The 18,798-nt window shown below is 37.5% G+C and overlaps 1 protein-coding gene across 10 annotated transcripts in view; it reads right to left on the minus strand.

The window, feature by feature from the left end:
• The window catches only part of PEX5L (peroxisomal biogenesis factor 5 like), a 226,419-nt gene that overhangs the window by 101,267 nt on the left and 106,354 nt on the right, over window positions 1–18,798 (minus strand). Inside the window, exon 4 of one of the 10 annotated variants that reach the window (XM_082744567.1) lies at window positions 520–585. The exons of the other annotated variants lie outside the window; for them this stretch is intronic. Coding sequence (XP_082600693.1) covers window positions 520–585 — 66 coding nt within the window. The remainder of the gene's footprint in view (window positions 1–519; window positions 586–18,798) is intronic. 10 annotated transcript variants of the gene reach the window in all.

Consider the following 18,798-nt stretch of genomic DNA (forward strand, 5'->3'; position numbering starts at 1 on the left):
TCATTTACAGACTAAATACAGTTTTTAACAAAAATCTTTGCAGTTTATTATTTGAAAAGAGCAAAATCATTTGTGAAGAATTCTTTCCATGCTCCACGAAGTTCTAATAATATAGCAATAAACAAAGTGGCATGCTTATATTTAAATTCCTGATATATTTAAATGAACAAATCTAATGTTACAAGGTATAATTTTAAAATAATAATAATAATTCAGAATCTGTTCTTGCGCTAAGAAAAAAAATGTCAATTGATAAGCATCTCAAAAAATTTCAGGTCAATATTTCAATATACCATTTATTTGAAATGCTACCAATCATGAGCTATATAAAGATATTTTTCACATGTGCAACTATTATGGCTAGAATTAGCAACGGACATGCCATTTTACTAAAACAAAAAACAAAACAAAATAAAAATTAGTCCTTTCATGCTGAACTCTAGAACAAAGCAGTGGTCAGCTAGAAAGGATGTATAATAAACACATGCGGTGCTTTTTATTTCTTGCAGAAAAACCCACCAAAGCCAGGGTCAGGTCACTTTTTTGAAGACAGTGCCACTTTTTCTTCAAGGTTACACCTACTACCTGAAAAGAGTCATGACACCCATGTTAGTGCCTGCTAGCAACTTTTTTTCTTTATAGCCTTTTGACTTTTGAGTTATTACCCCATGAGCCTCACTTTTGGGCAAGTGTGGTACAGTATGAGAACAGAACGGGAGAGTCTGCCACAATTACATCTCCATGGTTCCAGATATAGTGTCTAAACCCACTGTCAAATCAAATGAATACACTCATCTATCAGAGCAAGATTTCTCTTAGACCATATTGCCACCTCCACCTGCTATCTTAAAATCAAGCTGTGTTATTTCTGATTTGTCCATTTATCTTGTGGGGGAACACTTCTAGAATTCAGAACCTGGCTGAGAATTGATTTGGCAATTCATGGAACTATTCATTTTTGCTTATCAGCAGCTCTACAGGACCTACAGTAATACACCCATACAAGTTTTTTTCCTTTTTTGAAGTCAGTGGCTTAATACATTGTAACAACTGTATATGCATAATTATCCAGACTTCAAGCACAATTTTCTAAATATAACCACATCGAAGATTCAGTATTAATCTATTACCTGAAACAACACAGAGACGGCAATAATGAAATACACACTCAAGCATATAAGTGGATTTAGATTACATTAAGCCTGTATGCTTCTATGTAATTCTTAGCAATAACAGAAAAGAACAGAGAAAGGTTACAAGTTGATTATCACATTGGGAAACCGCCAGTAATTTATTTCAGCTGATTTCTTTTCAAATAATACTTCAAAATCACCTTTCCCCACTTCCTTATTGAATTTCTTGAGATGGTTTTGACTGTTTGGAAAACATCACCATGTGGAGAAATTTCTGTTTTTTTTTTTCTTGGTGAGTTGTTGTAAGAATTCTTCAATACTTCTTGGTTTCTTTTATCATTTTGTTTCCTTCCCAGTGAAATCTATAAATATATATATATATATATATTATATATATTATATATATATTATATATAAATATATAATTCTTGAGAATAATCTTTTTATTAACTTCTATTATAAGACCAGGCATAAATGAATGAAACACAGGTAGTACAGTGAATGATATTAACATTTATTAAGAAAACCCAATTTTGGCTCACTCCCTCTGTTAATATAGTATATAAACAACAGAGTACAAAATACTGAAATCACAGGATCTTCTCAGGCTGTGAAGCTACCAGATGTCTTTGGATGAGGAGGTACTGGCAGCAGGCTGGTCTCATAGTGAGGGCAACTAAATTATTTGGAGAAGCTACTATATGCCAGGCACTCTGGCTAGGTGTTTTACCTATACGATTGCATGAAAGCTCTGTGAGGTACAAGATATCTTTGCTAGGTAGATAGTGAGGCTCAGAGATGGTGTGATTTAGCCATGACCTCAAAGCTAGTATGTGGTTGAGCTGCCTCCCAGCCCATGTGCTTCCTTCTCTCCCATGTCCTCCTCACTAATGGCCATAGGTACAGGTTGTGTATATCACTCAGGTTTTGAGAAGCAGCCACTTCTCAGGATAATCACTGAGTCTGGATCTAAGTAAACTTTCTGAAAAATCTTTTCTTTAGTGTGTAATGGTCAGTAATAATCAATTATCCATAACTTCACTCATGAGCATACTGGGAACAAGATATTTTTGTTTCTTTTATCTTTGTGGAAAACTAACCTACAGATTTCATGTATATATACTTCTTTTTATTCTGTAGATCTTATTAGGTTTATAAGTTGTAGCATCACTCTAATTCTTATTAAATGTTAACTCAATGCTATTAAATGACATCTTTATTAGGATTTTTCCTCAGATAAATTTTGGGTGTATGAAATACAGTATGCAATGCCACAGTTACATGGCCCATTCAAAAGCAATTTTCTAATTACAGATTCTATTACTCCTACTAAGGAGATCATAATTTAAAAATTATGTTTAGGGACACCTGAGTGGCTCAGTGGGTTAAAGCCTCTGCCTTTGGCTCAGTTCATGGTCCCAGGGTCCTGGAATCGAGCTCCACATCGAACTCTCTGCTCAGCGGAGAGCCCACTTTCCTTCCTCTCTTTCTGCCTGCCTCTCTGCCTACTTGTGATCTGTCTGTCAAATAAATAAAATCTTTTAAAAAATTTGTTTATTATTTCTAATCTATCAATAATAATCCACAGTGTCTTCATTAGAGATATTCAAAAGAAGAAATGGAAAAATACTAAATTAGGGGAAAAGTAAAAGATTACAATACTAAACATCTCAGCTAACCCAAAATTATCTAATATATGAATTTAAGAAATAGACTTCCTTTTGTCTTAATTCTAAAAATTAATACATGCCAAAAATTGAGAAAAAGCAGGCATAAAAAATAAAAATAACAACCTTGACATTTTCATGGATTTTCTCAATGTTTCATATTTACAGTATTGGAGAGTAAACAGTGTTTTAGGATGAATGTTTTAAGAATAGGCAAACTACCATCAGCTTTATAATTATGAATGTATTACATACATTTCTTCATATATACATGTATGCAAGCAAATACCTGCCATTGATATTATTTCAACAACACTTTGAAGTGAAATGATACTCAGTTTTGCCTATAGCTGAAAAATTGTATATCTCATAAATTCTGGACCCTGGACTTAAACGTTCCTGCAGGAAACTGGCCACAAAAAAGGCTAATTTCTGATGGCTGTCTCATCTCTCATGTGCAGAGCCAGGATAACCTTCTTTCACTTGGAAAGGTAAATGTCATGGTAAGTGTCGTGCTGTCTTCAAACTCCCAACCTGGGAAAACGTCAGAGCAATGCTTCCTGAACGCCGGTGATCCCTGCCTACCATATTGTGTCCTTCCCCATTTGGTGTGTTCCTGTAGCTTTCTTCCAACATAGCGGAGGGCTCAGACCATGCTGATTCTCTCAGAGTTGCAGTCAACTCACGCCCATCCTCCTCCTGCAACAGAATATTCTCTAAATGTTAAAAGTGTTACAAGTAGAACCAGATCTCGGCATACTGGTCCCATTCTTGTTTCTGTGATTATACAGAAGGAAGCACAGATTTAGATGTAAACAATTAGGAAGCATGGGCAGAATTCTCTTAACTAGAGATTCATATGTGGAATTCATAAATCATAATGAATTCCCTATTGCTTCAGGGATATGTTTGTAGCTAGAAATAATATGATTTTTGATTCCTTAATAGGAGAGCCAAGTTGCAGTGAACAAATTGCCTCTCTGTTTAAAATAATGACACAGGGCATTTAAAAAGAATGTTTCCATTTGAGCCTCCATTAAGTTCTTCCCTACCATCCTGTTTTTCTTCCACAGCATTGTTTTGCCAGATGACAGGTGCACTCTACTGTAGTCACCTATCCTAGGAAGTTTTGCATTCTACCATATCACTGTTGTGCCCGTGGCATCTGTCATGTCCATTTCTCTTGTACCCTTCTAGACTTTGCATGTGGTGGGGAGGGGGGAGACTGGATGGGAGAAAGTCATGGATAACAATCTTTATGGTCTATTTTTTTTTTTTTTAAACAATCTCCATGGTCTTTAACTCTAAACCTCTATCCACAAAAGTAACCAGCATTCCAAGCCCACCCATATCCACATTTATTTTCTTTGGCCTAAGTGGCTGGTGCAGGGGATATGATGGCTTTCACAGGTCCTAACACTTTTGCCTTCAGGAGCCCCTTTCTCCATAAAAAAAAAAAAAAAAGTTAAAAATCATGTCTTATGACTGTGTTGGTATAAAGACAAATACAATCCAGACTGGATTTATTTTTACACATTTGTTATTCTAACAGTCATTTTAGGGATTCTGTTTTTAAGAGAAATTGAAATTAAAACATTTTTATGGCCCCTTAAAAGTAGCTTAGGCTCTATGTACTGTGTCCATAGTGCCTAATGCCTAAATTGATCCTGGGTTGTGTCTTCTCAGCATTCAGTGTGGCATCCCCAGGGCTGCGATCCTGTCCCTGCAGCTGCTCTCTGTCATCCCGGGCTGCTCTATTTTTGGCCTTGGCTCCTTCCACCACCCACACAGCTCGTCCATCGTGGCTGCGCCCACCCTTACAGACCCCTTTGGTACTGCTGCTGCTCTCACTATTTTTGTTAGATTCAGTGAGTCTCCCCTCACACTACTTAAAAACCTTACTGGGTGCCTGATCAGTGGCTTTTACTTCAGTAGTCCTTAAAACTCAGAAAACCTGGAACATTTAGGCCTGAGGCAGAAGACGTCGGCATGCAAAACTGATGTGATTCTGAAAATGTAATCTCTCCACCAGACGACAACACGACAAGGCGAAGCACTTCATTCTCTCCTGCCTCAGGGCATGTTCCTGACCATCCAGGAATACTTCTGAAGAAGTTGAGTCAACTTGTGGCTCTACTTTTATTTAAAAACAAAAAACAAAAAACAACAACAACTAAAACACCAAAAACAAAACCAAAACCAGCCCTCAATGACCAGTCATCAGCTGGTTCCACAGTATTCCTTGCCAATTTTTCCAATTTCTGTTCCTCAAGTGAGGAAGAGAATTGTCTGGTACTCCAAATTCCCGAATTGTGCATGAAGCTTAAGCTTCACCCAGGGACCTGTTTATAATTCTTATTTTACAAGATGTTTTTTTGATTGTGTCTCATCAATGAAACTGCCTTGAGTGGGCAGAGGTCATGCTTATTTCTTTTGAGCTGTTTTGCATGATTAGATATAGCAATAGACACTCAAGTTTACTTAATAAATACAAGTATTGGATGCTTTTTTAAGACACTGCAATCATATAATATGGCCAACTTTGACAGAAGTGAGTTCTGAATTAGATAAAAAATCTTAGAGATTTAAATAAATAAAAGTTTCAAGCATCTAATAAAATTTCATTAATATTAATAAAGTGTTGCCAAGTAAAGATGCTTAAAATTTGTTTTGAAGGACAGATAAGACTTATTTTTAATTAAAGAGATCCATTTGTCCACAATCTGTCATTTGTTTGCTCTGTTGAGAAGGTTAAACATTCTCCCATCTCACTCTCACTGTGTCCGTGAGGCTTATTTACTCTGTGAGCTTAGCAAGCTTTGTTGTCAAATGGTCAAGGTAATAGCACTCAGTTCTCTTTCATCTATAACTAGTTATGAATTAGTAAAGTTTACTACAGGTTTATTCTGATTGCTATAGCTCTAAATTACTTAGAACCTATATTATCTCAATATTGAGCTTCTCTATTATGCACCTACAAGTAAATTTTTCATTCTTTTTCTTTAAAAAAATTTTTTTTTTAACTTTTTAATTCTTATGGTGGTCTGGCTTTAAATAAATTGCTTTCTTTTGACCTTGCTTAGCCTTATACTGAGGAAGACATAAATAATACAAATTTCATAATTATGAAATAAATGTAGAATGAGGTGTTGTTTTCTTTTTTTTTGTATGATAAGCCCCAATTTGTCAGTTAAATTTATATTTTTATAAATATATTTATATTTGAGAGGCTTTTAATGATTGTGTGAAATATGTAAATGAAAATATCTTAATTAAAGGTTACTCTTATTATTTTCAGTTCCTTATTAAATATCTCACATGATTTGTTAAACAAGTACTTTTCTGGTTTGTTTGTTTTTTTTTTTAATTTGGTACAGAAAGAGATCACAAGTAGGCAGAGAAGCAGGCAGAGAGAGCGAGGGAAGCAGGCTCCCTGCTGAGCAGAGAGCCTGATGCAGGACTCGATCCCAGGACCCTGAGATCATGACCTGAGCTGAAGGCCAAGGCTTAACCCACTGAGCCACCCAGGCACCCTCTGGGGTTATTTTTAAGAGGAAGGAAAACAACTAGAAACACAAAGTCCTAAAGATTACTTTGTTATTATTTTCTTTTTGAAAAATGTTTCCCCAAATACAAGTACTCTGGACTACTTGAATCTTACTTGCACAAATGGGTGGATGTCCCAACACTCAAAACAAAGTGAAGTGCTATGATAATCATTCATCACCAGTATTGGTGGTTGCTTAGACTTGTCCGAATCAATGGTACTTTGGGGGTAGGGAAGTTGAGACCGGGCCTCTTTCTGGGAGGAATTAGAAGAGGTCTTGAGGTCTGGTTTCTAACTGTATGCGAGTAGCCAAGCTGGTGTAGTATATAAGATCTTCAAATGTTGCAGGAAGGTGGTAAGGAAACTCTGGAGGAACCATGCACAAAAATTTGGTGTCTTTATCATTCTTCTCTTTCCCAGATTTTCTAAGACTGGAAAATTTTCTAAAATAAATACAATAAATAAGAATCCCTGTAGGTAAATATGTGGTTAAGACCACGAAACCAGTTTCTGTGAAACTTACTTATCAGGGATTCGATGCCTTCCCCACCTTCTTGTCAAAATGAATGAAAAGACCACATAATAAGTATATTGTTACCAAGTTATTGAATTTGAGACAGCAAATTCATCCAGATGTCCCAAGGTAGAATTACATGGCATTTGGGTTCATGCTAGGGAAGGACCATTAGCTAGTGAGCTGGAATTCATCCGCTTTATTAATGTTTCAGGCAAATTCTGTTACTAATTGATGAACAAGTGTTGAGGCCTTGTAGCCCGAGTATTCAGTAGCTGCGGCATTCCTCATTTTCTGGCAGGTGCAGGGTTTTTACCGGCTTGTTCTCCAGTCACCAAATGCCCCAGTTTTGTTGATAAAATGTAAGAAAAGTAAATTATAGAAACTAGGCCAATTCTAGCCAAGAAAGGCTCAGCTAAGGTACTCCATCTGCCTGAATTCCCTCAAACAGCTCTAAGAGAGAAGCTGCGGCTTTGGGAATTCCTATTCTGTAATTCTGGATCAGACTCTGTCATCTCTGCTTACCTAGACAGTCCTCTGAGAGTCACTGGCAGTGTGTGGGTTGGCTCCTCCCTAATACCTCCCCCTTCCTTGAAAGGGAACGAACAGTATCCCTCACCTTGTGGTCAAGAGGTAGGGGAAGTATGGAGGAATCTTGGAGCTGTGAACTCCAGTGAGGTGTGGCCAGCTGTAGTCGAGGCAATTACCAGCTAATGGATCCAGTGCAGCCTCCAAGATCAGAGGAAGAGAAAGACAGATGGCCAGGAAACATGTGGGCACCAATACCGGGACTGGAGTCAGAAGACAGGAGTTTAAAGCCCAGCTCTCTCTTTTATAAATTATTCTCTCAAAGCCTTCATGTGGCTTTCTGAAAATAGGATAGAAAAACTATCTCCTTCATAAATATGTGAGAGTTAAATAAGAGTATCTATAAAAGCACTTGCACAGGGCCCATTACAAGGTATATATTCAATAAATATTAATTAACTATGAACTGGTCTTGCTGAGCTCATGGACTCCATGGCCTAATTGTCCTTATGAGATAGGTGGCAAAGATGCAATATTATGTTTGTGAGATTCATGCGTGGACTAAATAGTTATGACATGCTCACCACTGTGCAGTATTCCATCATCTGAATATACCACTATTTACCGACTCTACTACTGATGGACATTTGGGTTGCTTCTGGTTTTGGACTAATATAGAAAACATTGTAATGAATTTGAGTTCAGAAGCCACAGAGAACAGAAGAGGTGCAAAGAGCTGGAAAATAGCCCTGTAGAGAGTAAACAGACTTCAATAATAGCAACAGGGGCAGGGAACAGTCACCGAATGGATAAAGGTCTTATCCATGAGCCAAGTTAAGTCTGAATCTCTGCAGCCGATGAACAAAGACCAGGGTTGGGATGACCTAAACCTAAAGGGACTAATAACAAAGCACAGAAATCAAGGGTCAGAAAGCAAGATGGGGGCACTGAGTCTACCAACAGTGGATAATGAGGAACCAGGTTCTAATAAGTTGTCATTAATAACTGTTATGGGCTGAGTTGTGTTTTCCCCTCCCATTCATACAGTGAAGGCTTATCTCCCAATACCTCAAAATGTGACTATATTTAGAGGTTAAAGAGGTAATTAAGTTAAAATGAGGTATTAGGTGGACTCTAATCCAATACAAATAGTATTCTTTTAAGAAGAGAAAATTAGGATGCAGAAGAAAGATCACATGAAGACATATGGAGAAGAGAACCATCTAGACGCCAAGGAGAGGGGCTTCAGACAAAGCCAACCCTGCCAACACCGTGGTCTCAAACTTCTAGCCCCCAGAACTATGAGAAAATAAATTTCTTTTGTTTGGGCCACATAGTCTGTGGTACTTATTATGGACGCCCCAATAAACTAACAGAGTAACTAAACAAGTACTTTTGAAAGATCACACAAAGTGGTCTTACCTCGGTACCTCAGTAAACTGTATAGAAATATCCAAAGACAATTCAGTAGGTAACAGGGTTATTACAAAGCTGTCTCAGCTAATTCCTTTTGTTACTTCTAATCTGATCAAAATGACTTGTAGATACTGAAAACTAGAAATTCTAAACCCAGGTGGCCACAATTGGCCACTATGGTAGTGTCCTGTCAGGGACTATGACCTACTTGTCAGGGAAAATTGCCTAAAAAAAATTCAAATGAAGATTGTGCCTGGAGTGGTCGGCTCATGCCGGCAGGAGCTGTGCCTTCTCAAACTGAATTGAGGTTTTAGCCACATGACTTCAAATTATAGTTTGGAGCTTCTTGAGAAGAATTTTCCCATGAAAAAACATTTTTCAAAGAATTTCAAAATCTGAATGCTCCAAGGAAATTATTTATTCCCAACTAAAATCTTATTAAATTATATCTTAGAGACTTAGAGACTTCAATTAGTTCGTATGCACATCAATTAAAATAAATGATATGTATATAAATACAGAACAATTGAAAAAATAGAACAATTGGAAAGTAACCATGTATCACAGGTAGTTTTTTGTTTTTCCCAAAAACTCTTGCATCTCTGTAGTTTATTTTGGGGCAGGGCTTACAGCTTGTCTCTGGCTGTCAGAGACAGTCTGAAATGTTCTGAATGAAGATGTCAGCTTGGGACGATATCTGTAGGGAACTTTAAAGGAATCAGGAATCCTGGAGTGCTTGAATGTTTTAAATAAAGCCAGTTTTCCTCTTTCTAATCACCATAAATCTGCAACTCACATTTATATTATTACGCAGATGATGTACCAGTTCATTTTACTCTTCTGTCAAATTTTCTGGCTAAAATCATAGTTCTGATTAATTCCAAATATGGGACATGGTTATAAATACCAATAGACGCAGGAAATTTGCTCTTGAAGCTACTATTTAAGGGCCTATTAAAACAGGAGAAACCACCTCTCAGTTCTGTCACCCACCACGTACTTGACACCCAGGAACACAAGAGGCTGGACTAAGAGGACAGCCAGGTGGGCCATTCAGCTAATCAGTATTCCAGTGGGTTTGAAGCCAGTGTCTGTGTTGAGTCTAGGCTCATGCTCCACACTCTGTAGTACATAGTTCCTTTTTTGGAGATTCTCCTTCAACTGACAAACCAGAAAGGGAAGGAAATAGTTCAAGTCTCTACATTTTCTCTGGTATTATTCCATTTGCCTATCTATCAACTCCAAGTTGCCAAGGGATACCCTAACTCCCTGGTGTGTGGCAACGCGGCTTTATATACATGTGGTTATAGAGACTCATGCTAACTACGGGGTTTGTGTTGACAGAGCATGGGATGTGAAGTTGGAGACGCTGGGTCTGAGACCCAGAAACAACACTTTACGTTCTTGTGTGATCTACGGCACAGAATATTGTTTTCTTGGGGTTAAGAGTGAGAATGGTACTAATAACTGCTTCACTGACTTTGCAGGGATTTTGTGATGATCAAATAGGTAAGGAAGGAAGCATTCAATAGGCTCTAACCATTCTACAAATCAGTCAAATCCCATTAGCTAAGTAAATTATTTTCCATGTGTATCTGGGTGTCTATAGTACCTGAAAGAACTATTTATTACTTTGAAAGTAATTTAATAATGTCACATCATAATGAAATGAAAAAGTTAATGAATTCCCTTAACAATAGAAATCCAAGGCATGTCTAGATCTGGGTCATTCAAGCAGCAACTGCAAAACCCCAAGGTGCCATTAGATTGCTGATGAAGTCACAGAGTGTTTTACGTGCTCTAGGATTGATAAATATAGAGTCATATCAGGAAATGTATTTAAACAAAGTTATGTAATCACAATGACAAAGGTCATGTCAACTTTCAAGGTCTAAAAGAGGATTCAACATGGAGGACTTTGAGATTACGGAAACATTTCCAGCAGTTTCAAAGCCTGGTGATGGATATTAAGGAGGACATGTATGCCACGGATCACTGGGTGTTATACGCAAATATGAATCATGGAACACTACATCAATACTAATAATGACTAGCATAACATAATAATAAAAAAATTCAAAGGCAATGGGAAATAAAATCAAGACAGTGCAAAAAAACCAAAACCAAAACCAAAAAAAAGCTCCCCCAAAACAAAAGTATGTATTTCTACTAATTATTTCATTGGTTGTTTTGATGCATTATAGATAGGTATCATATTCATATCTTATTTCTACTTCTGAAGAACTAGAACAGCTTGGTGGACCATTTAGTTCATGGAGGTGTTGGGTCATTTTTATAGTCTGCTTCAGGCATATTATATGTCTCTACAGGAAATATGTTCATAATCTGTGTTCCAAGTATCTATAAATAGGCAGAAGAGTAATTTGATAATGCTAATTTTAAGTTGCCTATGAATTTTTTCCGAATCTCCTAAAAATAGATTCTTTGCTATCCTCTACATTTTCTTCCTCTGAAATCTCAGATATATATCAAAATAGATTAAATTAACATGTAAAAGAGATTTGGCCTAACCTCATTTCGTACTGCTAAATAATGCATTATGGTCTTTTAGGTTCAAAGATAAAAGCAACTACATGATACAGATATTTCATTAGACAGACTGAAATTAATACTAACTGTAGGTTGATGTTATATATACAGAAAAAGTTAATTTCTTTAACTTGAAGTTCTTAGCTGTTCTCATTTCAACATATTCCAAATTTTATTAAGCTTTTAAAAGATTCCCAGAAAATATAAGAGGTCTCAGATTCTCTACTTAAGCTATTCCTATAAGCACTGAATTGAAGAAAGCTCCAAATTGTTTAAATACCTATCAAAATCAATTTGTCTAAAATTTGTAATTCTCCCCCCACTAACAATGCCACATTATTTCCTTCTAGTCAATTAGCCAACCAGCTTTCTCAATTAATTTTTCCAGAAAATTTCATGTTTAGAATAAAAATTAAAATCAAAGAAGTTCATTTGAAGGATTTTCAAGATTTCAAGTTGTATCCCACAGTCCCTCTCTATTCAGCCCATCTCTGACACCTGGGGACTATTCAGTCAGGAAAGATACACTGAGTAATAGCCCTGAGGGCTCTAATATTCCCATTCTTCAAAGAAAAATTAGGTATAGTATTCTGTACTTAGTGATCTAGAAAGAAACAGTAAGACAGTTTGGAAATATTGCCACTTTAAAAAAGCCCCCCCCCCGCCCCGGTCAATCTTGATGTGATGAAAAATTTCAATTAATTGAAGGACACACAAATGGCCCTGAGTGTTCTGGTTAATAAAAATGTTGTGGTATTTTACTAGACTAAAAACACAGAGTCTTCTTTTTAATGTCTGGTATTTAAACACTGTCTTTCTCAAATATTACCATAAAGAAGATCACTTATTTAAAAGTCCTACTTCCTGTTTTTCCCCTGTTCATCACACAGATCTCAGTTGCTTGTGCTTGGACACTGAGTCTCACATTCTGTTTTGTGTTGCCACAAGCATATATATATATATATGTGTGTGTGTATATGTATATAATATCGTCCTTAAATGTATGTATTGTGTATCTATCCATATTTATATCTATATCCATATCCATATCATGGTCAATTTAATTCAACAGTATAAAAAAGTGAGATTCATTTTCTAATGTTATTTCCATCTGCAATAAGTATTTGTAAAGACCTCATTGCAAATGTGCTTTAAGAGATTTTAAATTTTAGTGAAAACACAATATATCAATATATTCTGTTGTAGAACTTTCCATGTTAAAGTCATCAAGATTTAGAAATTCTAGAAAAATATTTTTCTGCCTGACCTTTCCAACAACTTAAAAAACATTATTTCAGTAGGCTTAGAGTGACTCTGACCTTTTCTTTGGAAAGCGAAAATGAAGTTTGCATTTTCCCCCCCTCATTAAAAAAAGTGCTCATTGTCTTAGAGAAGACTTAATTGGAAATAGAAATGTATTTCTTGTCTTTGGATATTTTAATATCATAATTATTTCAGTTATAAAAATGACACAAACTATGTCACAGTAAAAGACAGTGACTGACAGTTTTGGTAAGAATTTAACTTGAAGTCATCCATTATGGAACTTATTGTCCATTTAGGTCTGTCTTAAATAGTACTGCAGAATTTTACTCATCTGTTTTCAATTTTAAATTCTGTGCAGGTTTATAGTTTTATTTCAAAATCATATGGTACCATATTAATATTTTTATGTCTTTCCTCTTCTCCAAATGTACAATGAAATTATGTACTTCAAGACTCTGGGATCTTTTATAAATAAGGCTTATCTCCATATGATACTGCATGGGCAAAAGCAAGGAATTACAAAAAACATATGGCCTGGGACTTTCCTTTTAATAACCTGAGTTTTATTTACTAACCTGAGAGTTAATGTCTCATTAAGTGCAAACATGGTTTTCAGAATGTCCAGTTTCTTCAGTGCATCAATCTCCACAGAAGACCGTCCAAACAGTAAGAGTTGCCTGGCATCATGGAATGTTCCTGAGGGAAGGGGCTCTCTGTGCCTGTATCTCTGTTTAGATCTGCAGGATCCTCTCCACCACTTCTCCTCCTGTAGTTCCTTACTCACTAGCTTTCCTGTGCCACTCATCATGCTAGATAAGGCTGCATGGATGGAAGTTTCTGGTCTCTGCAGAAACTGTTTCCTTCATTTGGAATTCCCATCTCCTCATCACTACCTATTGAATTCCATGTATTCTTCCAGATCCAGCTCAATCACCATTCTTCTTTGTGGAAGCCCAGACTGCGATGTCCTTGAAATTGGACACCGAGTCTCACATTCTGTTTTGTGTTGCCACAAGCACAGTGTCTTGCATATTCGGGGGTATTAAGTGACAAGCTTGTTGAGTGAATGAATGAAGGCATGAATGGATGAATAGATGATATACAGTCCTGCCTACCTAAGACTTCTTGAGGTTTCTTCCAAACTCCTCCTTCCCAAACCATTCTATCAACATCCCAGGCACACTAGGAGTGGCTCCTGGCTAAGGATTCAATGGAGCTCTTAGCAGTGATAATTTAAAACCGTTTGATCTTATTTTAGTTCCCAAGGAAAAGGCTATTATGAGTTTATGGCTCACACATGAACTTTTCATATTTTCTGCAAAGTCATTTGTGGGGGTGGTGGAAATCACATTTACTTTGGATTGAAATTTAGTAGCAGTTTGGAAGAGGGAGAAAGGAGAGAAAGAAAATTGGCTTGAAAAACTGCATAATTAGGGGCACCTGGCTGGCTCAGCTGGAAGAGCATGTGATCCTGATCTTGGGATTGTGAGTTCAAGCCCCATGTTGGGTGCAGAGAATGCTACAAGAAAAAATAAACTTTAAAAAGCCCTGCATAATTAAAAGAAATATTTGGTGGCAAGTTAGTCCCCTCCTCAACCTCCCTCCTCTTCCAGTTACGCCCCCAAAGCTCAGTAATATCTGTTGGAGATACAAACACCTTCTGTGAGATGCAGTCTTTTTGTTTGTAATTGAGGAATAGAGCCAAATTCTACATTCATATGACAAGGTGTGGCAGGAGAGAAAACAGAGGAGTGACTTTGTATGTTTGGCTCGGTGCCAATTATGAAGAGCCCCGAATAGTGACTGATACAGAAAGGTGACTTAAATATTTGCTGAATGAATTTTTAAAAATCCACAATCCCAACACTGATAAAACAGGAGCAAGGAGCTCAGAGCCAGAGAATTTAATGTACCCCAAACTTGAAGAAATCTTGGGAAATGATGCTGGGATGAAGAGGTGCTAAATTTCACGTGTAGGCGTGTTCTGAGTCAATCTTATCTTGATCCTAAGATTGAGGGAGACCCAGCTGGCATAGAGGTTAATAAAAGATATTATAACTTTAATCAAAGATTTCTCAAGGAAGGACTGGTACATTTACGTTCAGTGATTTTGAAACTAACACAAATTAAGTTAGTGTTGAGAGAGATGTGGAGAAGCCACTCAATTTCGGAAGATTATTGGAAAAAGTTGAAAATTGCAGTGATGTTTTATGTGGAAATATAGTGGTTATGTGCTCTGCCTGGAGGAAGGCAGAGAGCATTTTCTGACCTCCTGAGTTAGACAATTTCCTGAACAATATGAGAATGAAGGGGGCACAGGGAGAGTGTTCTAGAGTCAGCCCTGAAGAAGACGGCTGTGCGTCAGATGCACTCTTGATTTTGAGGGCGCCAAGAATAAGACAGTTCTTTACTTGACATATAACGATGAATACCGTCATTTCTACCTCAGGAAATTACTCAGAGCTACAAACTTATTTGAAGAGCATCATGGTCCAAAGAAGAAATGAACATCAGAGCATCTAGCTAATAAAAATGACTACAAAAATGGTGTTAAGCAAGCTTCAGTTTGCCACTGAATTGTCATAAACACTTCTTTGAAGTGGATATGATGATACTCTGATTTTACAGAAGAAGTGCTTGAAGCTCCTGGAGAATAACTTGCCCCAAGATAGGTACCTAGTAATAGCAGAGATAGCAATGAGCAGTAATTACTTAGTGAGCGTCTCAAATGCACCAGGGGCTGTGCTGAATACTTTACATATATTTCAACAGTACGTAGGTCACAACAACTCCTTGGTGTGCATACTTTTATTATAAGCATTTCAGATGAAGAAGCTGAGGCAGAGAGAGCGAATGGGAAGAGCTAGTAAGTGTCAGAGCGGGGACAAGAGCCCAGAGTCTGTTTTTGGTTACTATATTTTATTGTCTACTAGAGCTGCAATTAGAAGTCCAGCCTGTCTGTTATGGGGGCCCATGCTCCAAGCCATTCCTCTCTACCACCACTCTGTTCTGCTCAGTGATACTTCAGAATTTCCATTGCACTTTATTTATTTATTTATTTTTTGTAGCTTTAAATTCGCTTGCATAATTTTATTTATTCTATTTTTTTATTATGTTAAGATAGCCCCCATACTGTACATCATTAGTTTTTGACATAGTGTTCAATGATTCAATAGTTGCATACAACACCCAGTGCTCATCACAACACACATCCTCCTTAATACCCATCACCCGGCTACCTTATCTCCCTACCCCCTACCCTCTGAAACTTTCTTTTTTTTTTTTTTTATATTTCTTTTTTTTTTTTTAATATTTTTTTATTTTTTATAAACATATATTTTTATCCCCAGGGGTACAGGTCTGTGAATCACCAGGTTTACACACTGGAGTCCATAGTCTCTCCAGGTTTGTCTCCCTCTCTAATTCTCCCCTTCAGTTTTCCCTCCTTTCCCCTATGGTTTTCTGTGCTACCCATTGACTTTATATCCTCCTTGGACAAAAGCACTGGATTGAAGTTAACCATGTGTGGATATCCAGGTCATACAGCTAGAGGATAAGGTGAGAGCCAGGATTTGGGTATAGGCACATTTCCCCAACCAAGCTCATGCTCTTTCTTCTGTACTGCACTGGACATCTTTATGTGAAAAGTCCTGAAGACACCAGGGCACACCAGTTTTTCAACGTCATTGAAGTGGATTGTTAGTGAACTCCCTTTCTCCCTCCCTCAGAAGGAGAGTCAGAAAGTCAAGGTTTAAATGCCAACACTCCTACTTATAAAGGGTGCAACTTTTGGTGAAGTTGCTTTTCTGAGCGTCTCTGTTCTCATCTGTTAAAATGGGAATAATTATACCCACTTTATACAGCTTTGTGAACGAACTGAGTAAGAGGAGGGAACACTGTGGGTACTTGAAAGACCGTACTTTCCTTTTCTTCCTTCCTTGCTCTATTCACTCTCATCTCTCTATTCTCTTGGACGAGGCAAAAGATACTGCCATTTTTAAGTGATAGAAGCACTGCAATAATTGGTGTATATTTGTGTGTACTCATGAGACTATCCACAGACAGTAGAGGAGAAAATGGAACTTATGGAATGAAAACATTTGAGAATTTTTTCAGAGACTTCAAGCCTTTCTGAATTCTGTAATGTGCTTTATGTCTCAGGCCAGCTCAAGAGCAGTGTGGATTTGGAAGCATATTGCACAGATCAAGTCCCATCTCATTCTGTGTGCACACGGCTCCACATCTGTAAGTCCTGGATTGTCTTTTGTGTACACCACAGTCACCAGCACAAAAGGAAAGGCAAGGTCAGGGAGGTAACAAGACACTCTGCTGAATTCTTTATGTCAGAGATCAAATAGAATCCTTAAAACACTCCAGCAAAGTAGGTCCTAAAACTTCCTTTAATAATGCCGAGGGTTAAGGTGGCAGTTGTGGGATTTAATCTGGGTTTGTTTAACTGTGAAGCTGAAGATCTTCCCACGACTAGAGCAATCTGCCCTCCTCTAGGTACTTCAAAAGCACAAGCTAGATGGAAATAGTTTTTTGGCTTGTGAAAAGCTTTCTCAGCTAGAACTGCTCCTTGGTAGATTACTCTCCTACTTTGGTGAATGATCTTTCACAGACACCCTTAAGTCATCCTTGATAGAACTCAGGCTCTGTGCTTTTTACATGTAGAAGTTACAGGGTCAGCATTCAGGAGAATGCTTATTTCCCTTTGTGTAATTTGTCTGCAAACAGAATAGGCTGCCACGAGGTGAGTAGTGGTTGTGCCTTGAGTAGGGGTTCAGGCTGGGCCATCCAAGCACATTACTGTGATGAATGAGAAGGCAAGCTTGGCAGTGCTTTCACCCAACTATCTTTAAAATGAAAAAAGAAAAAAAAATCAAACAACAAATAACTTCCTTAAAATAGTTAAGTGTAACTTCTTTAATATACCTAAGTTTTAGAAATGTTTACCTTTCTTAGCTGTCTAGAGATAGATCTGACAAAATATCCAGGGGGTTTGGGGGATGGAGGGAAGGAACTCCCTCTCTAGGTTTCCTGCTCCAGATTTATTCCATGGAGGCAAAACATAATGGGTAGGAAAGAGGGAGCCTTCAGCTTCTGATCTGAGTGGAAACTCTCTAATGTCTGTCTGTTGTCTCTCCTAATCATAATCAGCTCTTTTTCCTTCAGATGGTGTCTTGTCTTGTCTTTTCTTTTCTTTCTTTCTTTCTTTCTTTCTTTTTTTCTTTCTTTCTTTTTTCTTTCTCTCTCTCTCTCTCTCTTTCTTTCTTTTTTTTTAAGATTTTATTTATTTATTTGACTGAGAGAGAAACAGCAAGAGAGGGAACACAGCAGGGGGAGTGGGAGAGAGAGAAGCAGGCTTCCCACTGAGCAGAGAACCTGATGTGGGGCTCCAACCCCAGGACCCTGGGATGATGACCTGAGCCAAAGGCAGAGGCTTAACAATGACTGAACCACCCAGGTGCCCTGTGTCTTCTTTCTTAATCCTCTTCTTTCTTAGAGGAAAACTCACTTAAACCCCCCTTCCCTTCTTAATTGTCTTTGACTGAGGTTGGGTCTTTAATAAAATGAAAGTTGTGTTTGAGAATTCTTTGGTTGGCTTTGATAGAGAATCTGAAACATACATTTTTCTGAAGCAGAGTTGGTTAAACCAGAAGCATTTAAATAAAACTTATCATCATTTTAATTTGGAAAAGGGAAAGGCATTAATGGAGAACCTGTTTATGACAGGTATACAATTCATATTTGATCTAATTTAATCCTTACAAACACCTTGTAGAATGAAGGTTCTATTCTGCCCAAGCTTACTAAAAAGAAGATAGGCTCCAAGAGGTTAATTTGCCCAAGATCACTGACAGTATATATACCTATTTTTTAGACATGCCTTTTTAAAAAAAAAGATTTTATTGATTTATTTGACAGACAGAGAGATGACAAGTAGGCAGAGAGGCAGGCAGAGAAGGGGGGTAAGCAGGCCCTTCACCGAGCAGAGAGCTCAATGCGGGGCTTGATCCCAAGACCCTGAGATCATGACCTGAGCTGAAGGCAGAGGCTTAACCCACTGAGCCACCCAGGCACCCCTAGACATGCCTTAGTAAATTTTTCATGTTTTCACAAGCTTTAGTTCCATCAATATATATAGGAAATATATGTTTTGTTTACTGTGGAATT

Source organism: Mustela nivalis (genome assembly GCF_964662115.1).
Source record: "Mustela nivalis genome assembly, chromosome: 1".
NCBI lineage: Eukaryota > Metazoa > Chordata > Mammalia > Carnivora > Mustelidae > Mustela > Mustela nivalis.